Genomic DNA, 26,655 nt, shown 5'->3' with positions numbered 1-26,655 from the left:
CACCATCCTGATTTTACAGAGGTGATTCTTTTCTTTTTTACTTCTATTAAAAGTCTTCTTGTAAGGAAACTGAATACTTTTTCATTGTTCTAAGATCCAAGGGTTTGGGTCTGTGGTCACCTATGCAAATTGATGAGGATTTTTACCAAACCTTCCCCAGGAAGTGGGGTGCAAGGGGTGGGAGGATTTTGGGGGGAAAGACGTGTCCAAACTCCATTTTTTCAGGAACCCAGATAAAGTTTGGTGGTGGCGGTGGAAATCCAAGGGCAAAGGGTAAAATAATTTGTATCTTGGGGAAGTTTTAACCTAAACTGGTAAAAGTAAGCTTAGGAAGTTTTCATGCAGGTTCCCACATCTGTACCCTAGAGTTCAGAGTGGGGAAGGAACCTTGACAAGAGCCTATGTCAGTGTGTTGCGGCCAGAATCCCCACTGACTCAGCAGCCGGCCTTTGGCTGCTGCTAGGGCCCCAGGCTGGGACGCAGTGGAGTGGGTGGGCCACCCCCAGGGCATCCCCCCTGCCACCCACAAGTTGGGTGGCAATCTCCCCCTCTCCCAGGCCCCTCTGAGCCGAGAGCCTGGGCTGGTTGTTTACTTGCCTTTGCTCAGCCCCTACCTGAGGACCTGAGCCACTGACGCTTGGCTGCCCCAGCCTGACCCAGGGGCTGGGCCTGCTAATTATATAGCTGTTTGCTCAGCTTCTGCCTGAGGGCCTGAGTCACTGACTCTCTGCTGCCATGCCCTGACCCCGGGCCTGGGCCTGCTAGTTAAATACTGTTGCTCAGCTCCTGCCTGAGGACCTGAGCCCTTGATTCTCTACTGACTGCCGACCATGGCCAGGCGCGAATAACTGTTTGTGTTTGCCTCTACTGCTGCCGCGGCGAGAGACTCCCTCGGCCAGGCTAATTCCCCATCAACAACTGGAAGGAAGTAGTGAGGTGGTGTGGTTCCCTGCCACCCCAGAGAGGGACGAGCCCCAGCCAAACCCCTCTACAGGTGCTTTACAAGTTAAATCTTTACAAAACCTTACAAATGCTTTAGATTTTCTTAAAACTATTGCTGTAGTTAAGTATTTTTTATATATGTTACTTCAGCAAATTTAACACTGAGTTAACAATGATTTTTGTCTGAAGTAGCTACTAGATACAAAATTGTCCTTCCATTAATATTATACTTCCCAAGGGAAGCTTTCCCACTACACACTTTTGACCCAAAATTCTGATATATGTCATATTTGCAAAATGCTCTCCAGAGTAACCCAACAGGAAACAACTTCAGATTATACTTTCATGTGCTACAGATCATGTTACCTCCAGTTAGGAAGACAATATACTAAACTTCCAAGGAAGAAAATTACTAGGGAGCCAGAGACGAGAACAATGTGCCTTGAACTAACAAAGCAGACTAAACGCTGCCTCAGGTATGGCGCTAGTTATTGGTTAAAACTGGACCACGTGATTCTGAAGTATAGTTAGGCAAATCTATGTTTATTAAAGCACATAAATTTGATAGAAACTACATAGAATGAAAATATTTGTCAGTTTCTTCAATTTAAAAGCTTTTTTCCAAATGGCAATGTAAAACAACGTAACAGGGTTAGAAGGTGTTAATGTAGCCACCAGATGGAGCCATCTGTGTAATAAAAGCAGTTTGAAAGGAAATCGTAGTTCGTTTATTGTACTGTATACTTTCCTGTTTCTACAAGAACAACTCTTTGACTTTTGTGCTATATATTCCTCAATATCTAGTCAGCCTATTCAAAAAGTTTGATGGGAATTTTTGACATGTAGTGTTAGAGTGAATAGGTTAGTACTTAAACTAGAATATTTCTAAAATGATAGTATACTACATATGTCATCCGGTGCAGTTTGGTATACACATACTGGGTGAAATTCTGGCTCCAGAGATGTCAATGGCAAAACACCCGTTGAGTACTTCAATGTGGCCAAGATTTCACCCATGGTGCATATATATTTACAGTAGTGCTCATAGCCTAACTAGGATACATTCATCATTACTGAATATTTGTATCTTTGTTTCGCTGGTGTTTTACTCTAGAAAAAATATAGCAAGCCAATGAAATGTCCAGTCACCTGCCCCTAATAAACTATGAATATTTGTCCTTTATTGGAGTTTTAAATGAGCATTTAGTTTCCTTCCCCTGAATATTGCCAGACTCCAGTGCTCCAATCGCCTCCTTCTTTGGAAAGCTGCTTACAGTTGGAATTATTCACCTTTTAAACAATTTACATGACATTTTGTTTTTGTTCTTTTTTGTTTTGTTAAATTAAATGCCTTTTGCATCTAAGTAATAAAAATCAAGAGCATCAGTAGGCCTGTAACATTTGAATATGTTACACTGAGAGGGTTATTTTATGTGATCATATAAAGCGTGGGAGGTTAAGAAGTCCCAAGTGTAACCACAGGGAGGGAAAGAAAGACACAGAGATGGGAAGTTTTATTTCTTATTGGTTTCCTCGTTCATTCCTCTCACTTCCCACAGAGGAGTCTAATGGGAGATGGTTTACTTTAGCATCAGAGAGATGGTATTATAATAAGGCTTCAGTGACAAAGAAACAAAAACAATCAGTTAATAATCCATGCTTTGGAAACACAACCTAGTTTTTTTGTTTGTTTGTTCGTTTTTACATTAGACAACTTTTTGTATATTTTACTGTTGTAAAGAAACATTGTGATGTTTCTGGAGCCATATGTGACACAGCTGTCCAACATTCTTTTAGTTCATTGTTTGCTTGATTACATATGGTAGTGTATCAGACTATCACATCATATCACACCAAATGGATGACTGAAATAAACCTGGATGAAGGAGGCAGAGGTACCCTTGGATGAGCCTGCTTGGTCTAGGGACACACCTTGTTTGCATTTTTGTTTGTTTGTTTGTTTGTTTGTTTGTTTGAGTCGCTCAGCTAAAATTCAGGGGGAAGGGAAGGTTAAGAAAAAAAACATGAAAACCCTCTCAAGGGACCAAGATCCAACAGAATGCTCAAACTCAGGATGACCTCCTCAGGCAGGCAGGACTTAAGGTAAATGCTCCTGGACTACACAATGAGACCACTCAGTCCAGCTCCTTGTAGTCCTGTGAGCATTACCAGAGGTCTCTCGTCCCGGGTTTTGTTCTGTAGGCTTTTGAGTTCTTTGTTCTTGTTGCAGCATTGAGAAGGGTCCCTGCTGGAACCCTGTTCTGCCATCTTTCTAGAGATGTCCATACACACTGCTTTATTCTGGTGATTTTTGGTAAGGGCTTTCTGCACCCTTGCTTCTCCCCAGATGGTGAGACATTCAATGATTTCTGCACAGCTCCATGATGCTGCACATGGCATTGTATGGTAGTATAGATTGTAGAATAGTAGTAATACCCTACTCAGATGTTGAGGTATGTGAATCCAGGAGTAAATGGACCGGTCCTGGCTTCTGGCCAGCATTTGAACAGGGAAGATGACATCTGGGTAACATGACCTCAGAAGAGTGGAGAGTACTCAGGTAAACCGGCTGATCCTGATGACATGCAAAGCAGAGTGGGATAGCAGTTGGCGAACTGCCACCCTAGTGCAAATGAGCATTTGGGTACATGAACATTAGTCCACACTAACTCATCCACAATTAACTTAATCCACTTTCAGTCTGGATTGTGGAATACATATTACTTGGTCAATTAGAGTGCTTTGAAAGAGTGTGTCATGTATATGAAGGTCATTTGAGTATGTACTGGGTAAAGTTAGTGCAATTTAAACCTCCCATATAGACAAGCCCCAAGTGATTGCAGAATCGAGACCTTTAAAATACCAGAGAAATAGCATTTGATTAGGCTAGTGACCTTTTCTTTGCATAGGAGTGTAAACAGAATACGTTACTTCTGGCTTTGCATATCTCGTTTTATAGAAAAATAGTGCTACATTCAGCCGTAAAGAACTCAGATCATTACTGCTGACATTTAGTGTTACTCCACTGTTTGGGCCATTATAGCCTAGACCATCTAAAGATTAATAAGTCTACTACAGCCTTAGCTAAGTGCCAGGTAGCTCTAAGCTCATACAGTAGAGGCTCATATACTAAGCTTCAGAGGTCCCAGGTTCGATCCCAGTGTTACATGTGCACACAGCCAGCCAAGCAAGTCTATTTGCAACAGGGTGGATTTGATTTAAATCACTAGTCAGGAAGGCTTGATTTAATCATGGATTTCTACATAAAAGTGAATTCTTGTTGGTTGTTATAACCTTAATATATATTCTTCACAACTCAGAGATAGATGTAGGTTTCATTTTTAGAAGGTACACACTATACACTTTTAAAGTGATTTAATCTGAAAACTTTTCAGATTAGTTTTACAGCTATATCAGAAAATGAATGATTGGTTATTTCATTTACCAAAAGGTAATTGAAGCAGATATTTATGAAGTCACTCGGAGGTAAACTATCTTCAATTCAACAGGTTAATCCTTTATATTTGGAGGATTTTCTTGCCATGCTGTATTAGGAGGAGAACATCGTCAGACAGACATTTAAACTGTTTTATTTAACTAAAACAACAACGTTAGGTATTTTGGATATATGATATTTTAACAAAACAAGAATATGAATTTTTGAATTTAGTTAAACATTCAAGTTTTTTAAAATCAGGTTTGTTTTTGTTAAAATAGTTTTTAACTGAAATAGTTAAATGAATTTTTTTTAAAAGCAACAAAAATTAAATTGACTGTGTCAGCCAGATCAACATGAGAAACTTAAAACATTGGCTTCTGCAGCTAACTCAGTCATCTTCACCTTCATTTTCCTGTTTGTTCATAATCTGGAAAAGAAAAACAAGCGTTTCTGCTCTTTCAGGTCCCAAATGATTTCTCAATTTGGAACAAATTAGTCCAAAGGAAGAAAATATTCTTTCTACACCGGCAGAAGAAGCTACAGTTGTTAAAAGTGAGATTACCACTTCAACAGTCTCTGAGTCCAAGTGCTTAAGTGACTTCCACCAGTTTGCTGGTGTGACTTTCTTTGAAACATCATCAGCAAACATATATTTCTTGAATGGTTCTTATTCCCAAACTGGGTCTCTTTTACAGCCTGCTGCCATTATAGATTTTCCCTTCTAGTGAGAGAATGGTATGGTAGATTTCAAATCAATGAAGGCTATACTCAGAAAGACCTCAAGACTTCTGGAATATGCTGCTCAAACAGTTCCACTTTTGTTTCTAGTGCCTGTCCCTCCCTTCTCACATTTATCTCCAGACTTCTTCTCCTTGTCCAGATGTATTTCGCTCCCAACAATAGTCTATTCATTGAACTTTCTGAAACGTTGCACTTTTAGAGAGAGGTAAGGGATTGACTCTGTGTACACAAATTTGCAGATGGACAATAGGGTTGAGGTCTGTTATAGCTCACCTCTATATATTATTTCTTTAAAAACATTTTTGCTGTTAACAAGCATGTTATCTCTGGAGATGCAAATCCAGTTTGAGAACTGCAAACCTAAGCATCTCTGATGGTATCTTCTAGACTGAGCACTGAGTCCCATTGGGTAGATAGAAAGATTAGCCTAAATAATCTATGCAGAAGCCCCTAGAACCTCATAAGATTGGGTCCTTAATCCATGAACTATTGGAACTCATTTACAAAACTTTTTTTAAACATTACTTGAATATATTCTCATACTATAGAATTAAAATTTATAATCTTTATTCCATGATGAGAGATCTTTGAGCTATAATGTATCTTAATTAAAACTATCTTCAGATAGGTTTTTTCCTCAAAAAGCATTTTATCAAAAAAATCAGATTTAAATTAAAAAATCCGATTTGTATTTATTTTTTTTAATTCATTGATTTTTATCCACCCTGATTTGCAATGTTAGAAAAGATAGGATGCCCACCAACCCTGTTAAGTCTTAAATGTTCATTCCACAACAACATGAGAGCAACTGTCCAGTTTGACAGGTCCATTTCAGATGGGTTTAAGATGAAAAGCGGAGTGAAACAAGGATGCGTTCTTGCCCCTACACTCTTTGGAATCTTCTTCTGAGTACTCTGGAACTATGCATTTAAGGACATGAAAGATGGAGTGTATCTTCACACAAGATCAGATCGGAAACTCTTCAAACTGTCGTGACTTAAGTCAAAAAGGCGCTAATCAGGGAACTTCTATTCGCTGCTGCTGCTGCCCTCATAGCCCATGATGAAGATCTACTACAAGAACTCATGGACGGACTGCCTTTCAACTGCTTGTCAGGCATTTGCTCTCACCATTAACATCAAGAAAATGGTTGTATTAGGACAAGGGATTCCACAAGATCCTTCAATCACCCTAAATGCAAACCAGCTAGAAGTAGTCCAAAAGTTCAGCTATTTACGTTCTACAGTGACCACCAACCTCTCACTAGATGGAGAACTAAATGTTCGCATTGGAAAGTCTACCATCACCACCTTCAGCAGACTAACTAAAAGAGCATGGAACAACTCAAAGCTGACCATCAAGACCAAAATGCTAGTGTACCAAGCTTGCATCCTCAGCACTCTCATGTATGGCAGGGAACCATGGACAATTTATGCTCATCAGGAGAAAAGGTTAAACAGTTTCCCCCTACATTGTTTATATCGGCAAAGATAAAGTCACCAACACAGAGGTTCTTCAAAGGGCAAATTTACCAACCGTGAAAGCCCTGCTCAAGCAAAGACAACTGCACTGGCTGGGCCATCTGAGTAGTTTGGAAGACGGACGCATACCCAAGGACATGCTATACAGGGCGCTATCAGAGGGAATAAGAACAGGATATCCCAAACTTCATTATAAAGACACATGTAAGTTAGATATAAAGGAATTTGGTATTGATCCTGACCAATGGGAAATCTTGGCAGGTGATCATAACAAGTGGTGCCATCAGGATATCAAAGTCCATGACAGGAGCTGGCTCCTGCAGCTTGAAGAGAAAAGAGCCAAAGATCATGCCAATCTCAGATTGGACTATTCAGTCACCTGAAAAAAGAAAAGGAGTACTTGTGGCACCTTAGAGACTAACCAATTTATTTGAGCATGAGCTTTCGTGAGCTACAGCTCACTTCATCAGATGTTCACCGTGGAAACTGCAGCAGACTTTATATACACACAGAAATCATGAAACAATACCTCCTCCCACCCCACTGTCCTGCTGGTAATAGCTTATCTAAAGTGATCAACAGGTGGGCCATTTCCAGCACAAATCCAGGTTTTCTCACCCTCCACCCCCCCACACAAATTCACTCTCCTGCTGGTGCTAGCCCATCCAAAGTGACAACTCTTTACATAATCAAGTCGGGCTATTTCCTGCATAGATCAAGGTTTTCTCACATCCCCCCCACCCCCATACACACACAAACTCACTCTCCTGCTGGTAATAGCTCATCTAAACTGACCATTCTCCAGGTTTAAATCCAAGTTAAACCAGAACATCTGGGGGGGGGGGTAGGAAAAAACAAGAGGAAACAGGCTACCTTGCATAATGACTTAGCCACTCCCAGTCTCTATTTAAGCCTAAATTAATAGTATCCAATTTGCAAATGAATTCCAATTCAGCAGTTTCTCGCTGGAGTCTGGATTTGAAGTTTTTTTGTTTTAAGATAGCGACCTTCATGTCTGTGATTGCGTGACCAGAGAGATTGAAGTGTTCTCCGACTGGTTTATGAATGTTATAATTCTTGACATCTGATTTGTGTCCATTTATTCTTTTACGTAGAGACTGTCCAGTTTGACCAATGTACATGGCAGAGGGGCATTGCTGGCACATGATGGCATAGATCACATTGGTGGATGTGCAGGTGAACGAGCCTCTGATAGTGTGGCTGATGTTATTAGGCCCTGTGATGGTGTCCCCTGAATAGATATGTGGGCACAATTGGCAACGGGCTTTGTTGCAAGGATAAGTTCCTGGGTTAGTGGTTCTGTTGTGTGGTATGTGGTTGTTGGTGAGTATTTGCTTCAGGTTGCGGGGCTGTCTGTAGGCAAGGACTGGCCTGTCTCCCAAGACTTGTGAGAGTGTTGGGTCATCCTTTAGGATAGGTTGTAGATCCTTAATAATGCGTTGGAGGGGTTTTAGTTGGGGGCTGAAGGTGACGGCTAGTGGCGTTCTGTTATTTTCTTTGTTAGGCCTGTCCTGTAGTAGGTAACTTCTGGGAACTCTTCTGGCTCTATCAATCTGTTTCTTTACTTCTGCAGGTGGGTATTGTAGTTGTAAGAAAGCTTGACAGAGATCTTGTAGGTGTTTGTCTCTGTCTGAGGGGTTGGAGCAAATGCGGTTGTATCGCAGAGCTTGGCTGTAGACGATGGATCGTGTGGTGTGGTCAGGGTGAAAGCTGGAGGCATGCAGGTAGGAATAGCGGTCAGTAGGTTTACGGTATAGGGTGGTGTTTATGTGGCCATTGTTTATTAGCACTGTAGTGTCCAGGAAGTGGATCTCTTGTGTGGACTGGACCAGGCTGAGGTTGGTGGTGGGATGGAAATTGTTGAAATCATGGTGGAATTCCTCAAGGGCTTCTTTTCCATGGGTCCAGATGATGAAGATGTCATCAATATAGCGCAAGTAGAGTAGGGGCTTTAGGGGACGAGAGCTGAGGAAGCGTTGTTCTAAATCAGCCATAAAAATGTTGGCATACTGTGGGGCCATGCGGGTACCCATAGCAGTGCCGCTGATCTGAAGGTATACATTGTCCCCAAATGTGAAATAGTTATGGGTAAGGACAAAGTCACAAAGTTCAGCCACCAGGTTAGCCGTGACATTATCGGGGATAGTGTTCTTGACGGCTTGTAGTCCATCTTTGTGTGGAATGTTGGTGTAGAGGGCTTCTACATCCATAGTAGCCAGGATGGTGTTATCAGGAAGATCACCGATGGATTGAAGTTTCCTCAGGAAGTCAGTGGTGTCTCGAAGGTAGCTGGGAGTGCTGGTAGCGTAGGGCCTGAGGAGGGAGTCTACATAGCCAGACAATCCTGCTGTCAGGGTGCCAATGCCTGAGATGATGGGGCGCCCAGGATTTCCAGGTTTATGGATCTTGGGTAGTAGATAGAATATCCCAGGTCGGGGTTCCAGGGGTGTGTCTGTGCGGATTTGATCTTGTGCTTTTTCAGGAAGTTTCTTGAGCAAATGCTGTAGTTGCTTTTGGTAACTCTCAGTGGGATCATAGGGTAATGGCTTGTAGAAACTCGTGTTGGAGAGCTGCCGAGCAGCCTCTTGTTCATATTCCGACCTATTCATGATGACAACAGCACCTCCTTTGTCAGCCTTTTTGACATTGCAAACCATCTACACCATAGGCTGTAATTCCCACATCTGGATTAGTAGATTAAAGGCTGCCAACAATGTGCGCACACTATCAACACCTGCCCCCTCAGGTGCTGTAGCCTACACAGGTTTCAGAGTAACAGCCGTGTTAGTCTGTATTCGCAGACTACACAGTGATTCATACAGGCTGAAAAAAATGTATGAATGGCCTGCTCCTGGAGTGCTTTGGGGGTGGGGGGATTTAGTCTCTGAAGGCTGAGCAATCCCGGGGGGGGGGGTGGTTCCTCCCTGGGGCTGGGCACCTGTCTGAGCCCAAGCTTTGCAAATCCCTGCATTCCCCGGGGCGCTGGGGCAATACACACAGTAATGCTCAGGATGACAGCCTGAGGGTCCTGCCGCTGGGGCCTCTGTGCCAGGACGCAGGGGGCGAGGAAGGGGGGCTGAGAGCCATTGAACCAAACTGTTAAACCCTTTGTATAATGGCAACTACTTCAAGCCAGGCGATGCCGTAGCACCCCTCCTTCCAGCATCTTCCAGCGGGGAGCAGAAGGCACCCTTGGCGGAACTACTCCCCCGGCCCTTGCAAGAGCGGGAGGGGGCCAGCCCCGCCCACCCGCGCGGCCTCCGTAGCAATCTAGGGCGCTTGGGCGGGGACGAGACACAACCTATCAATACCCCCGCCCACGTGTTTCCCCTCGGCCCCGCGCCGGCCGGCTCCCAGCGGCGGCGCCGTTCGCATGCGGCTGCTCCTGCGCCTGGAACCTCCCGGGCCCTTCCGCGTCCGTGACTCTGCGCCCCAGCGGGCCGAGGTAGGCAGCCGGAGCGGCAGCCAGGGGAGCCGGGCGGCACGGAGGGGGCCCGGGGCTGCGGGGCTGGGCGGCACGGAGGGGGCTGCGGGGCACGGAGGCGGCCCGGGGCTGCAGGGCTGCGGGGCACGGAGGGGGCCCGGGGGGAAGGGGAGGAAGCGCCCTGCGCTGGGGGCTGCGGTTTGCGCGTGTCTGCGGGCGACCTCCGCTCGGGGGCCGGGTGCGGGGGGAGCGGTAGGTCCCAGCTGACGTGCCGCTGAGCACAGCGAAGGGCTCCGGCCCGCCGGGGCAGGGTGCGCTCCGCGTCCCTCCCGTGCCGTGGCCCCAGGGCCTTGCTCAGCCGCGCTCGGGCCTGCCGGAGCCTCCGCCGCCCCCCGGCCGGGAAGGCCGCTTGCGCCCACATGGTGGCGGGCGGGCGGCGACCCCACGTTCCGGGGTGTAAACTGGTGTCACCGCCGGCCAGATGTGTGTGTGCGCCACCGCCCTAGGGAGCGCCGGGTACGGGGGGCCACAGCCCTTGGGCAACCTCTGACTCCAAGAACCAGCCCGGCCGGATCGGCTTTAGCAGCCTCTGGGGCCGTGCGCTTCCCCGTTACTTCGTGGCTGGTGTAGAACAGGGTGTGTCTGGCCTCAATCACCGCTCCAAAGGCTTGGGCGTGGGGAGTTTTTTTCTTTTCACCTGATGAGGGAGATTTCCCTGTTAGACGTTCCCAAGGGCTGGTGAGCTGTAATGTTTGTGTTGGATTTTTTTCATCCTAGGCATGAAAATGTCCTCCTCAAATAGATAAAACCAAAAGCTAATTTTTTGTGGGTGTAGTTATTTGAAATGAAATTATTTATTAACACTTTGTCAAGCCCCAAGAAAGTATTAAAGATCACATTCCAAACGCACTTAAAACCTTAGACTGACTATTAAAGAGAACTTCTTTGATGTATAAGTGCAGTTTTGTGTTCCTTGGCTGTTCAAGAGTGTTGCTTGTTGGGTCCTTAGAGATGTTTTCATTTGCCATTTCACCTACAAGGTTTGTAAACAGATAGCCGTCATTTTGGCTGGTCAAAGGTTGCAAGTTGTTTTAGGTTTATAGCATCCAGAAGACACAAGAAGATGTATTCCCTGACCACAAATAGCTTAGAGTCAGAATTTTAGACACAACATGAGAAGGGAACATGTGGATAAGGAGGATGAGATTTACATTATGATCATGTGGTTTCATAGTTTATGCATGTGCAAGATATTACTCAAACCTCAGAAAAAGTGAGGGATGGACTGGACAAAAGGTTCCATCCCCATCTTGCAGATTATGAAACTGGGGCACAAATAAGTGATGTAACTTTACCAAGGTGTGTCAGCCCAACAGTGGTAGAATTTGGAATGGAACCATGTGTTTTGGCTCCGGAGCTGCTGCCCTAACTACTAGAAAGCACTCCCATTGGACTATATGGATCATTGGTGTGGTGGGGAGGTGAGGATGCAGGACTTAATGGACGTTATTCTGATGTGTTGCAGCAAGGAAAGTCTAACGTTCTCTAGAACAGGTGAGCTTTTTTGGTGGGTTTTTTTTCTTTTGTTTTTAGGCAGTCTCCTGCCTGCTATAATTTTTCTTTTCACCTCCAAATGGATTTGATTGTTTTTAGATGTCTCTGCTGGTTTTCCGTTGACTATTCTGGTATGTGGCAAGGGGAGGCATTAGAACCTTTTATTACATCACTGGTTGATCAGGGAAGCGTGACCTCTCTCTCTTGCCTGAATGAGTCATCCAGATACTGGTGACTAATTTCAGGGTTTAACATGGCTTGTATGGTCACGGTGCAGCGCTGGGAGAGAACTCTCCCAGTGCTCTAGAAAAACCACTTCAACGAGACGCGTAGCTACCATCACTGGTGCACTGTTTACACTGGTCCTTTACAGTGCTGAAACTTGTTTTTCACACCCCTGACCGAGAAAGTTGCAGCGCTGTCAATTTCCAGTGTAGACAAGCCCTTCTACTCCAAGACCATAAAGCATACTTTCAGAATAAATACACTATACTTTAAATGTTACCTGTACATACATCTTGCAATGATTCTGAACCTTGATGAATATCTACAGGCTGTTTGTAGGTATTTTACATGCTACTCTTCATGGATAAATATCCTGTGTGATATGTTTGGTGCAATGAGCGTGTGTGGTCTGAGGTGAGTTATTTGCAAAGAACAGGGACTCTTTGCCAAGGGGTCTCTAGGTTACAGTAAATGATTTAGGAATTTTAGGCATACAAGTCCCACTCAAGGCAGCAGAATGTACCCATGGGTTCTAGAGAGGAAGATCCTCCTTTTGTAGATATGTTTTTACTTCTTGGATTCTTTTATTGGCAGTTTCTGCTACAGCAGTTAGTGGACTTCTGCCCCCACATAACCACGGAGGTTATGTGGACTGCTGAGTCACTGGCTAACAGTCTCTGGGATCATGTGGTGGTTGTGTAACAACCAGGCCAATCATCTACTCAGAGTTACTAGGGGAGATGTCTCAAAAGCTTCTGTAATAACAGCCATTTTATTGGTAGATTATGAAATTAAAATGTCTATGTATACTGGAAATGCATAAAAGGGATATACAGAAATTAGAAATGATCTAATGGAGAGAGCTGTTGAGTTCCCCTGCCTGCCTTTAGTTTTTATTCTTTATTGCAATCAAAATACAATTTGAAGATCACCATAGATCCTTATATATGCTTTCTATTATTTATTGACTTGACAGAAATCTGCTGCAATTGTCCAGAGAGTCTCAGTCCAACTTTTAATGTCACCTTACAGCAGTGGTCTCCAACCTTTTTAAGCCCAGGATCACCTTTTTAATCTAAGGATAACCCAGGATCTAGCCCATCCCTTCCCCGAGGCCCTGCACCTTCTTCCCCCCCCCCCCCCGCTCACACCACACACACACCCTCCCCCATGCTCACTCACTTTCACTGGGCTTGGGCAGGGTTTTGGGGTTCAGGAGGGGGTGTATGCTCTGGGCTGGGGCCAAGAGGTTTGTAGTGTGGGGGGGTCTCTGGGCTGAGCCTGGGGAAGGGGGTTATGGTGTAGGAGGGGGCTCTGGGCTGTAGCAGAGTGTTGGGGTGCAGGAGGGGGTACAGGGTGCTGGCTCTGGGAGGGGGATCAGGGCTGGGGGTTGGGGTGTGGCCTCCCACCAGGCAGCACTTACCTCTGGCAGCTCCCGGTCAGCGCAGCGAGACTAAGGTAGGCTCCCTGCCTATCCTGGCCCCACACTGCTCCCAGAAGGGGCCAGTGTACCCCTTGAGGGGGGTCACGTGGCTCTGTGAGCTGCCCCTCTCTGCAAGCACCGCCCCCGCAGCTCTCCCGGCCAATGGGAGCTGCATGGAGGGAGACCCCCCCCTCCTTGACCCCTCCCTGGGAGCAGCATGGGGCCAGGGTAGGCAGGGAGTCTGCCCTAGCAGCAGCCACAGTGCACTACTGGGAGATCCTCTGCGATCAACTAGTTGGTGACCACTGCCTTATAGTCACAGGAGTAAAGGTGGTTGCTAATTGAGCAGGGGAATCTACTGGCTTATTGTGTACAAATACTTGATTTGAAGACTGTCATGGAGTTGGCTGTGATAACCTCTGAATGCTGTATGATCTGTAGGTTTGTCAAAGTATTGTAAAGCTATTTTCTGAATCCATATGGTGTGTTAATTCAGAATGGGTTTTTGAGGAATGCACCACGGTAATGGGTGTGGAGGGGTGTGTGCGGGGGGGTGAAAGCCCAGGGATGGGGCAGTAGGGGGTGCGGGGGGGGAGGGGGGAAGAGGGGAAACCCAGAGCTGGGACGGCAGGGGGTGTGGGGGGGGGAAGAGCCCAGGGTTGGGGCAACAGGGGAGCCCTGGGGTGGGGGGCAGCGCCAAATGTTTTTGCTTGGTGCGGCAAAAAACCTAGAGCTGGCCCTGTAGATTACCAAAAGGAAGTACCCTATCACAGTAAATTTGGTATTTGTTTGCAAATCAATATGTTTTAATGGTTACCAATGAATGAGAATTAACCTCTCTTTAGGAAAATAACTGGAGAGTACACATGCAACACAAGATTAAAATCACTTATGTAAATCAAGGTTTCCTGTTTGTTGATGTAAATCACGATTAAAATCAGTAGTTTAAATCACTTTGATTTAAAGCAATCCAGCCTGATGCAGACATGCTGTTTGCAGAAGTGTTAATATTTTAACTGGATGGCTTTTCTTGACTATTTTTAAAATAATGTTTGAATTACAATGCAGGTACTGATTAGCTGTTACAAAATCCACTTTTGAAAACTGGTAAGTAAGCAGTTCTGTTAATCTTGTTCCTGAATCACTCCACACGTGCTCACTGACCAGGGACTGAGAGTCTCAGGTGTGGGGATCTAGCATAGTACTGATGAGGTGTCAGAATTAGTTTCAGTTACTAGAATTCACATCTAACTTGGCAGGACAGGTGAGCCTGGGAAGGGAACTGGTGTGTGGAATAGGGAAGGCTTGTGACTCTCAATATGCTACATGTGCACTCAAACCCCATTGTTGATATCTTCACATACGACATTTTCAGAATTAGTACCTTCCTATTTTCATCAGGTGTCCATAGTAATAAAGAATATTGCCAGAAGAGAAGTAATAGGGGCAAATTATTGAAATGTGTCTTCACATGAATAACTTTGTCTATTGAAATACAGTAAATTTCACTTGTAAAGGTTTTTGGATGAGAGAACCAGTTGAGGTGATTGTCTTAGCCATTTTAGGTGTAGATCTTTCAGAACTTCCAGAATCTATCAGTGCATTTTTATAATAAAGTGCCATATTATTATGGTATCGATAGTGTCCTTGGAAGAATTATCTGGCAGTCCTACCTGCCTCTTTCAGGGCATCGTTTTGGTTGTGTAATGGAAATACACCTCTACCCTGATATAATGCGACCCGATATAACACAAATTCGGATATAACACGGTAAAGCAGTGCTCTGGGGGGCAGGGCTGCGTGGGTGTGGTGGATCAAAGCAAGTTTCGATATAACGCGGTTTCACCTATAACGTGGTAAGATTTTTTGGCTCCCAAGGACAGCATTCTGTCAGGGTAGAGGTGTATTTGAATTAGGTATCTTGTTGTAGAAGTGGCTTAAAACCTCTTAGTGAATAATGTTGTGTAATTTAACAACCTGATTTTGAGGCTTCATTAGAGTTTAATATTCAGGACCACACATTTGGTGTTTAACAAAAAAGCTTGTTTGTTTGTTTTTTAAAAGCATAACTTCATTTGTGTGTGAGCTGTCTGCCTTGGCTGTAATGAGCGTGCTTTTTTTGTATTACCTAACCTGCAAAAGCAGCTCGCTACTTCTGTTGAATTAATGTTAGTTAAAAAGTAGAACTTAAATGGGATCAACAGCTGTGGCTCTGGTTATTATGTCTGTAATTGTTCATTGCTCTTCATTCCCAGAGATTACTCCTAAGGCAACTGCCATGTATTTCATGACCCAGATTTTACATACATTTAAAGCTCAACATATACAGGTTATTGGATTTTTTTTTTTTTTTGAGATGGTTGAAGGTTTAAAATCAAATTCTCTAGCTTGGAGTCATTTAGAATTCTTCCTATTGTGTGTAACACCTACACAGAGCAGCAGATTTGCTCTATCTACTTTCTTATCATTTGTCTACTGATGTAGCTGACTGAGATCTACAACACAAGGGCGGGGAGTCTCTGGGTGCTGTTTCTGTTGTTAGAGTATTGCTTTGAGTCTCTCTCTCTGTGAATTGCTTTGAGAACAGACTCTGTCTTAGAATGTACTAACACAATTAGCAGCTTGCAAGTTTCACACACAGAGGGAGAGAAACAGCACCAAAAACCAAGAGACCTCTTAATTAGTAATACCCTGGAATTTAAACTCTGGGGAATCAAACTCATTTGTGGTTTTAATACAGAACTTCTTTAATATGATCCAACAAGCTCCCAGCCACCACGGGTGGCAAGAGGGACCCCCACTGTTCCCAGCCCCTGCTGATGGCAGGGGGGATCCCTGCCACCACAGGCAGCAAGAGGGACTGCTGGAGCTCCTGGCTGCTGTTGGTGGCAGGAGGACCCCAGCAGCTCCCAGCCACAGCGGGGGACCCTGGAGCTCCCAGTGCGCCCTCTTCTCCCCCCCAGCTGCCCAGCCTATCCATTTTGTCTTGGGTATTTTTAGTAAAAGTCACAGACAGGTCACGGCTTCCGTGAATTTTTCATTATTGCCCGTGACCTATCTGTGACAAAAACTTAGCCTTATGGATAACAAATACATTCGCTGGAAACAGCGTCTTCTGCTTCAGCACCCTAATTCTCCAACAGAGTAACAAAGAAAAAAGAAATCAACAATCAGAATGACTTCTGAAGATGTGGCCAGCTATCAAGGTGTACATGCTCTACTGTCAAATACTAATACTAAATATATGTGGCATTCTACAAGTGTGTATATGTAATAGCATATGTGTTTTAATAGGTCCACAGCTCTTACATGTCTGAGTCTTACCAAATAAATCCTGAACTCCATCAGATTTGTGAATAGGGTAGATGGTGCAATATACTCACAAACTAATCTGGTAAGTAGTTTGACAGAGCAGAAATAAGTGCTTTTTTCATAGTACCTTCAAGGATTTCCTTGGGGCCACTAATGCTTAACAGTAAGCACAAGCTTCAGCATTTTGCAGGATTGGGGCCATTGTGCTGATCACCTTGCTCAGTCAAGCCCTAAAAGAGAGAAAACAAGTATTAAAATCCTTTATAATCACAGTCTTACTGTGGAGAGACCAAAGAGCTCCCAAGTTTCACTGAAAAAGAATGTCTAGATTTGCTTGAATTCCATATTTCTTTTCTGCTTCAGACCTTGAGATCTGACCTCTGCTGTCACTGTGCTAACGCTAATATTTTTTACTCAGTCTTTATTATAGCCATGCCTGATAGTACTGCCATATTTGAAGTTTATCAGAGTTTTCATTATTGTCGTACAATTTTTCTGGTTTTGTGAGAGCAGTCTTTCTCTGCACCCTCAATCTCCTCTTTGCTTGGACCTGAGTGTTGGAGCTTCTTTTTCCTTCCATCAGAGAAACCATAGAACTGTGCACCGTCATCTGTACTGCTTGAGGTGTGATAACCATTGTGAGATAACATTGCTCTTAGTGTTACTTGCCTGTGTAGTCTAAAGGATGTCACAGTTCACTTTACAAATTGTAGGCGCTGACCTAGCACACTTGGTCTTATTTTAATTTATTTGGTTTAAGGAACAGTTTAAGAAAGTCAGCCTGTTGACTGACAGACACCTATATAAGTCATATTCTCAGGTGAACTACTGTCTGATTTAAGTAGCTGGTCGTGTATATTATTGGGTCACTTGCTGGGGTGAGGACGTGGTCAGGTCTTGTATTTCTAATTAGATTAGTCAATTCTGTATATTACCCTGGAGACTCAGTCCAATTTTCAAAGACAAATTTCTCAAATTGTGCTTGAAACGTATGCTGGGAATGCCTGCCTGGCCATACCCAATCTTTTAAACCTTTGGTGTTCTGTTAGGAACCACTGGAGCTTTCTTCCACCGTTCATATTTCCTGGAATAAAAAGACATGGTAACAATGGACCTCAAGCCAATATTGCTAACTAGGGCCTGATTTATCTATTTAGATACTTGCATGACCTCTATCACTGTGGTATTAGAGTGCCTAACACATAATTAAAAAGAGAAATAACAATAATGCTCTCCTTTTTTCCCCTTCACAACCTGGAGGAGAAATAGCTTGATTAGTTTATAGAGTTTCTCTTTGCTTGCTTATGTGAGTTGGTTGTGGGCCTGTGAGAAGAAATCGTTGGGGGAATGCTAATTTGAAGAAGTTAGTTTTGCATTTGGCTGCAAAAGTGTGGAGGCTTGTGGTCATTCTGATCTTTTGTGGGAGTGATCTCCATAGCTCAGATCCAGCTCCTGGAAAAGTTCTCTCCTTCACTAACAAGCTTCCACACTTGGTCCACATTGAATGTAGCTCTTTTTGAGACATCAAGATGATGGTGGGAGAGGTGTTTAGCTAGTATGTGTGACATACCCAGGGTACCAGCTGGACTGTTGAACAGCTGGGTCCCCCTCAATTCTCCAACCTGGGGCATCTTTTACACTGCTTCACTGTGAGAGCAACTACTCCTGGTCTGCCCACACACAACCTCCATGCAGATTACTTCCAGCTATACTTGGGCCCTACCACATTCACAGCCATGAAAATGTGTTGCAGACTGTGAAATCTGGTCTCCTCCCATGAAATCTGGTCTTTTGTGTGCCTTTACCCTATCCTATACAGACTTCATGGGGGGAGACCAGCGTTCCTCTAATTGGGGTCCTGAGCCAAAAGGGAGTTGCAGGGAGGTGACAAGGTTATTTTAGGGGGGTCATGGTATTGTCACCCGTACTTCGGTGCTGCCTTCAGAGCTGAGCAGCCCAGAGAGCAGCGGCTGTTGGCTGGGCACCCAGCTCTGAAGGCAACGCCCTGCCAGCAGCAGCTCAAAATGGTGGCAATACCATACCATGCCACCCTTCTGCGCTGCTGCCTTCAGAGCTGGGCAGACGGACAGTGGCAGCCACTGACTGAGGGCCAAATTCTGCAGGGAGCAGCGCAGAAGTAAGTGTGGTAATACCATACCATGCCATCCTTGCTTCTGCTGGTGGCGGCTCTGCCTTCAGAGCTGGGCTCCTGGCCAGCAGCTGCTGCTTCCCAACTGGCTAGCTCTGAAGGCAGCACTGCTGCGAGCAGCAGCGCAGAAGTAAGGGTAGCAGTACCACAAACCCCCCTACAATAACCTTACGACTTCCCCGGCCTTCCCGTCCACTCCCCAACTCCTTTTTGGATCAGGACCCCTACAGTTACAACACTGTGAAATTTCAGATTTAAGTAGCTGAAATAATGAAATTTCTGATTTTTAAAATCCTGTGACCATGAAATTGACCAAAATGGACCATGAATTTGATAGGGCCCTAGCTATGTTGTATGAGTGCTATAGCCAGCCGCTCTTGAATTACACTGCAGAGCAACACCAGCAAATTCCCACGTCCAGACTTTTCCTCAGAAATGTGCATCTTGTACTGCCCAGCCCTCTCCTGAGCTACACAAGCTCATGTGAAGTCCGTCATTTTATTAATAGAAAATGATGTGCACAAATCCTGTTACCCCAGCTGAAGTTTCCCCAAACACTTCAATCCAAGCACACTGGTTGATACAGCAATAAAACAAATTTATCAACTACAGAAGGAGAGATTGCAAGTGACTACAAGTAATGAGGCACAAAAGTTATAATTAGGTACAAGTAAATAAAAGGTAAAATGCAACTAATACCTAACTTAAGTGAATTCAGAACACCACATGTCTCTCAGAAGGCTGAACTCCTTTCAGTCAGGATCTCTATTCCCAGTCCAAGGCTATTTCCTGTATTCAGGTGTTCTCGATGTTGTTAATAGAGATGAAGGGAGAGACCATTTGGGGCATCCCCCATTTTTTTATCTTTTCGTCTTCCTTGAGGATCATCTCCAGTTGGGGTTCAGGAGACAGTCTGTGGGGATGGGAATCTCCAGCTGTTTCTGTGCCAAGATGTCACACCCTTTCTCCTGCCAAAGAATGGCCATTTAATCAGATGATGGTCTATTTGATTTTATTGACACCTAGCTGAGGAAACTGGTTTGTGGCTGCTCTTAGTAATATCCAGGGATCCTAGTTTTCCAAGCTTAAAAAAACCAAAATACTCCGATTTAAAAAAAAAAAAATTTCCTTGATTAAAATGAAATGTTGAACTTTAGTTTCTCTAGCCGCTATATATATGTATCTGTTGAACACAGTGTTTTATTGATATATGGTAGAACCCCATTTATCCATCTCCCCATATTTACTGAACCATTAGCTGACATCTGGAACCCCAGCCACTATCAGCCCTGGGTGGGCTGGGGCTCTGGCTGTCAGCCCTGCTGCACAGGATTGGTCGCCCGAGACACGTTCCTCCCCCCATCTTAAAATAAGGGATAGAATGCTCTTTGCCAATTCTCCTGATTATTCAAAAATTTTATTATCTGATCTGGCCCTGGTCCCAGTTAGATTGGATAAATGGAGTTCATCTGTAAATTTAAAGCTCTTTTTCACAAATCAAGCAAAAGAGGGTGAGGTTGCATGCATTGAACAAGTGGCACTGGTACTTACATTAACTACTAACAATTTTATTGAATGTTTTTATTTTTTCACAAAATGCAAAACCTAAAGATTCTCTGTAAAACTTCAAATTCTGTGTTTTTTCTGTGGCAGATGGATTTCTAGGATTCCTGGTAATATCATACAGTAGAATCTTATAACTTTACATACAGTTTTGCTACACACATTTTACCGGGACAGTAACGATCAGCAAGTTGTGAGGTTTCGAATGATACCTCACAAGGCATACTTTGTACAGAATTTATGATCGCCTTGAAAAAGGAATGAACATAGGGGTTCAGTGTGTCATAGTATGGCCACGCAGGACGGAATCCTTGAGGAGGCCAAAAGGACACCCAAACTGCACATTGGGGGCTGTATGCTGTTTAAATTAGACATAAAGGAGATTTAGAGAGCTGTTTGTTGCAGTTACTTCCTGTCAAGGGGCCTTGTGGGACACCTCAGGGTGAGGGGTTTGGAGTTGGAGGAACAGGTGTCCTCAATAAGTCTCTGGATTTGGGAAGGGGAAGGCCATTTCAAGGAGTTTCCATTCACTCCTGAGGCTTGTTGAGAGTTTGACAGGGCTATTTGATGACTGATAACAGGAGATGCTGCAGGGAGGTCAGCAGGATGTATGTACATGTGCTTCTCTTGTCGATGGGCAGGAGGAAAGCACAGAAACTGGCAATACTTGAGGGTTCTCAGTATCAGTCCAGACTGTATCCCTAATTCTCAGGCCTTCATTCAGGGTGAAATTTGGTTACCTTGAATTCAGCAATCAACTTTCACAAGATGAAGCCTGGTAATTCATATTATTCACCCTGCCAGCCAGGGTGGATTTGATTTCAATCAAATTGATTTAAATAATGATTTAAATCACTAGTCAGGAAGACTCAGTTTAATAATGGATTTCTACACAAAAGTGCATTCTTGTTGGTTGTTATGACCTTAATATATATTCTTCACAACTCAGATAGATGTAGGTTTCATTTTTAGAAGGTACACACTATACACTTTTAAAGTGATTTAATTTGAAAACTTTTCAGATTAGTTTTACAGCTATATCAGAAAATGAATGATTGGTTATTTCATTTACCAAAAGGTAATTGAAGCAGATATTTATGAAGTCACTCAGAGGTAAACTATCTTCAATTCAACAGGTTAATCCTTAATATTTGGAGGATTTTCTTGCCATGCTGTATTAGGAGGAGAACATCACCAGACAGACATTTAAACTGTTTTATTTAACTAAAACAACAACGTTAGGTATTCTGGATATATAATATTTTAACAAAACAAGCATATGAATTTTTGAATTTAGTTAAACATTCAAGTTTTTTAAAATCAGGTTTGTTTTTGTTAAAATAGTTTTTAACTGAAATAGTTAAATGAATTTTTTTTTAAAAGCAACAAAAATTAAATTGACTGTGTCAGCCAGGTCAACATGAGAAACTTAAAACATTGGCTTCTGCAGCTAACTCAGTCGTCTTCACCTTCATTTTCCTGTTTGTTCATAATCTGGAAAAGAAAAACAAGCGTTTCTGCTCTTTCAGGTCCCAAATGATTTCTCAATTTGGAACAAATTAGTCCAAAGGAAGAAAATATTCTTTCTACACCGGCAGAAGAAGCTACAGTTGTTAAAAGTGAGATTACCACTTCAACAGTCTCTGAGTCCAAGTGCTTAAGTGACTTCCACCAGTTTGCTGGTGTGACTTTCTTTGAAACATCATCAGCAAACATATATTTCTTGAATGGTTCTTATTCCCAAACTGGGTGTTTTTTACAGCCTGCTGCCATTATAGGTTTTCCCTTCTAGTGAGAGAATGGTATGGTAGATCTCAAATCAATAAAGGCTGCACTCAGAAAGACCTCAAGACTTCTGGAATATGCTGCTCAAACAGTTCCACTTTTGTTTCCCTCCCTTCTCACATTTATCTCCAGACTTCTTCTCCTTGTCCAGATGTATTCTGTTCCCGACAATAGTCTATTCATTGAACTTTTTGAAACTTTGCACTTTTAGAGGGAGGTAAGGGATTGACTCTGTGTACACAAATTTGCAGATGGACAATAGGGTTGAGGTCTGTTATAGCTCACCTCTATATATTATTTCTTTAAAAACATTTTTGCTGTTAACGAGCATGTTATCTCTGGAGTTGCAAATCCACAGTTTGAGAACTGCAAACCTAAGCATCTCTGATGGTATCTTCTAGACTGAGCACTGAGTCCCATTGGGTAGATAAAGATTAACCTAAATAATCTGTACAGAAGCCCCTAGAACCTCATAAGATTGGGTCCTTAATCCATGAACTATTGGAACTCATTTACAAAACTTTTTTTAAACATTACTTGAATATATTCTCATACTATAGAATTAAAATTTATAATCTTTATTGCATGATGAGAGATCTTTGAGCTATAATGTATCTTAATTAAAACTATCTTTAGATAGGTTTTTTTCCTCAAAGCATTTTATCAAAATCTGTTTTAAATAAAATCATTAATTTTTATCTACCCTGCTGCCAGCTGTTGCTCCTCATCTAGAAACTACTTTTACTGTTTATCACTGCACCAGGATGAAAAGTTCAGTCTTCAGTCTACTTCTCTATGCAACAGTCTCATTGAGAAGACAATTAAGAATATATGTAGATGTAGAAGCAATGTATGTCAGTACAGTGCATCTGAGCAATATATAGAATACAGTAATACAGTAGTGCATGGAAACTTCTTTATTTAGACACAGACAAAGAACACATAGAGAAACAGTAATATTTAAAAATATATATTAAAGTATTTCCCCTGCCTTATACATACCCAGTAGCATCTTGTGGTAAACAGTAGATTTTACATTTGCCTAAAATTGCATAAAGTGCTGCTGGTGGCTCAGTGGCTACCTCCCAAAACTTACAAATGTTAATTATAATGCACCCTGTATGCCCTACATCTGCCCTTGGCCCTCACCCATGTCGATAAATTAGGCACATGCTCCAACCCATGTCATTTCTGTACCTTCCTGGCCTGACATCAATTAATTTCAGCCTCATATCTCACCTACCTCCTAGCCCCCTTTCATTTCCACATCACACCCCTTAACCCCCACCCCATCTACCTCTTTCACCTCCGGTATCCTCCTGCAGCTCTGGGGGCTCCTTTTCACACACTCCCTCACTTGTAGGCTTGGATGAGGCAGCTGCAGTGAATCAACACCTAGATTGTAAAATGCTTTGGGGCAGTGACTGTTTGTTGTTCTGTTTTTACGGCACCAAGCTCAATAAGGTCAAATCCCCTGACTGGGGCTCTTATGTACTAGCATAATATGAACATTTTTCATTGCCCTCGTAAATGTTACAGAAAGGGATCTTCATTATGAAATGGCTTTCAAATTTGAAGTTAAGGTGAAAAAAAAAATCTCACTTCTCTCTGACACTCTTTACTTCCACTTCTACATCTACAGGGCCTGTCTTTACAAGAAAGTAAGGAATTGACTTGTTAAATGTATATTACGCACACACAAACCTTCATTGAAAAATACGCTATTAATGTTGCAAAGTTAGGAAATGCCAGAATTAAGGATGCCTGTAAATTATAATCTTCTGATCATAACTTGATGTAAGACCGAATCATTGCCTGTTTCTTTTCTCACATGTAGCTGTTGGCAACACTGAATGGACATGACAGTTGTTTAAGGCTAAAGACAACACCCTATACAAATAGGCAGAACATTTAAAAATGTTTCGTTACTGTGATTGTGACCAGATTAAAAAATCTGCACAAAACCAAATACGTTTGGAAGTATGCAACACCTGTCACCTGTTTCTTTTGCTTTTCATTGCTGCATTCCTGTTTCATTGCTATTTGCAAAACTTTTGGTCTCTGTTTTCTTTTGGAAGAAGAAATGTTATTCCAAGAGCTGATCCTTTTTTATAAACTTGACCTTAAAATATATCTTTTCAGGGTCCTAACTAGCCAAGATGCCGATCGACGTTCATGATGTGATGCACCTATTGTGCCGTATCTCTGAGGAGAGGAAGATGAAGGCTGCTGTCAGGCATTCTGGACGAGGAGCTCTAGTAGCGGGTGCAACAGCATTTGTTGGGGGCTTAATGGGTGGTCCACCTGGAATAGCTGTAGGTAAATACACTCTACCATACAAGGAAAGATGGTTTGGCTCATAATAAGATGAGGTGTTGAACTAGGGAATTAAAGAATTGATGTGTGATGTGGTTTAACTAGATGGTAAAGCAGGTTTTCATAATACTTTCTGACAGTGAAAAGATACTCTATGCCGAGTGCTTCGGCTTAAATTCATGGCTGATGTGGAGCCCCGTGAAGGAACTGTTGTTAGATCATTTCCTACAGACCTTTGATAAATAGAGAAAAATGGGTTGGAGATTCCCAATTTTACCCCTTAAGGAAATGTATTTTATTTGGGTATAAAGTGAGGGGGAGGAAATCTTCCCAGTCTAACCATATCAAGGGGCATGAGAATCCTTCCTTAATAAAAAATATCCTCCTGACAGTAAGGTTTTATTTATTTAAAATTTTGTAGTGTGCTTGTTATCATGCTGGATATATTTAGTTTTTTCAGAGTCCCATGTTCCCTGTCAATTAGCGTTTCTCTGTATAACAAGAATGATACTAAAGCCCTGAGCTTAGTTGCAATGAGAGATACAGAAGAGAAAATTCCAGATATCTCCTTTATTAATAACCTTTTGTGGCGTTAAAGCTAGATTACTACTGATGTCACTTGTGCCCTAATCCTTCAAACACTTGAGCCACGCGTGTACATTTAGTCGCATGAGCAGTCCCATACACCTCAATGGGAATACTTACATGAGTAAAGTTGTACATCTGCTCGTGTGTTTGAATAATTGGGGCCCAAGTGACTTCATTCATAAACTAGCTTTAATGCCACAAAAGGGCATTGTAGAAATACAAAATAAACATATAACAGCACAGCCGGAGATACAAAGAGAAACTGTAAAGCTACCAACATTACAAACACCCATCTTAATTAATTATCAGAAAAAAGTCTTGTTACAAAGATGCTACTAAACTTTTCAGTAAGAAATAGGTAAAACCAAATGGTTGTAAGAAATTTATAATATCGAGACCAGTAGGAAGTACTAAGAAGAATGTAGCTGTCCAAATACTTAAAAAACTGGAATTATAGAAATCATCAAATGAAACCAACCTGTTACAGCCACAAATAAATTTAAAAAAAAAAAGGGACAGCTACCTTAAAACTAAAAGGTGCATTGTCCTATATACCCCAGTTTAAGTGACTGTCTTCCTGTCATAGCTGCTAGGGACATTGCAACAAGTGCATTGTTTGGAAGGGAGACTGAGTGCTTGTGTGTCCTTGTCTGTATGCAGCTGTAACTGAATCAGAGGACTCTGATTTTATCTAGATTATTACACTGTAGAAGTAAGTGACCTGTGACTGAACATTCTAAAGTTTTAGCTTGATTATGGAGGCACTTTTAGTTAAGTTTTAGCAGGAATATGCACTAATTATGGTGTAGATGGGTCCTTGGCTGCATTATTCTTTTACTGTAAGCTGGACAGGAGAGTTGTCATTATCCCTGGCTGTGAGGAAGTCATATGATGAGTTCCCCTGCTGTATTTGCCCCCTGAGAAATGTGCAGTTTATCTTGCTTTCCAGTGCCTAGATCAGTTGCTTGGATCCCTTTGAGGGGAGTGAATTGGTGAATGTTAACTGAAGAAAACAAATGATTGTGTAAGAAATCTTCCAGTCTAAGAGCCACATCTGTGATTTTTATTTTTATTTTTTTTATTTATTTTTTTCCATGTAGTGCTCCCTAAATCAGGTATTGATGATCTAATAAACGTGTGATGCAGATGAATGCAGCCATTGTAGGCTTTCAAGCATTTCACTAGCATCACCGGAAGAGTTGCAAGCTCAGTAAAATTTGCAAATTAAGAAATTTTTGTCTAGTGAAATGGGTATATAAATGATGATCTAGGAGCAGATCCTGAGAGTGAGGCTTCTGGAAGCTGAGGAGTGTGGTTTTGGAACCCATTTTGGAAACCTGAGGCAGCTAAGCTAACCAGGACATTCCTGGCAGTGGTGTAAATTATTCAAGACTTTACATTTGCTGTTTTATGTTAAAGAGAATTACTTTATAGTTTAGGATTGATTCCCTTTTGAAAGGGAGCACCCATTACAGATCTGTACTATTGAAACTTCCCCCTGGAGTAGGCACAATGATCACCTTGACAGCCGCATAGGATCTCCCACCCCCAGTATTCTTGGGAGGGGACAGATCAGCTCTATACAAAAGAGAAGAGCATGTTTTGGAATCCATGGTACTGCCTGACCAGTGAGAAAGTGCTGATTCAGTAATCAATAGGGTGACTGTCTCTAAATCAGTACTCCCCAAACTG

At 42.8% G+C, this 26,655-nt stretch overlaps 1 protein-coding gene across 7 annotated transcripts in view; it reads left to right on the top strand.

Moving 5' to 3' along the window:
* Nucleotides 1–9,905: 9,905 nt before the first annotated feature.
* The window catches only part of C12H19orf12 (chromosome 12 C19orf12 homolog), a 37,198-nt gene continuing 20,448 nt past the window's right edge, over nt 9,906–26,655 (top strand). For 3 of the 7 annotated variants that reach the window (XR_012154495.2, XM_073307790.2, XM_073307789.2), the window contains exons 1-2: nt 9,906–10,069; nt 24,202–24,378. Coding sequence is in view for 6 of the 7 variants with exons in the window: in XM_073307790.2 (XP_073163891.1) it covers nt 24,219–24,378 (160 nt within the window). In the remaining variant the exon portion in view is untranslated. Of the gene's footprint in view, nt 10,070–13,476; nt 13,688–24,201; nt 24,379–26,655 lie in introns of those variants that run through there. The other 4 variants (XM_073307795.2, XM_073307792.1, XM_073307793.2 and 1 more) reach the window with 3 other exon arrangements.

The sequence above is a fragment of the Lepidochelys kempii genome, chromosome 12, assembly GCF_965140285.1.
Source record: "Lepidochelys kempii isolate rLepKem1 chromosome 12, rLepKem1.hap1, whole genome shotgun sequence".
Taxonomy (NCBI): domain Eukaryota; kingdom Metazoa; phylum Chordata; order Testudines; family Cheloniidae; genus Lepidochelys; species Lepidochelys kempii.
The sequence above is the reverse complement of the archived record's forward strand: the minus strand, read 5'-3'. Positions and strand labels throughout refer to the sequence as shown.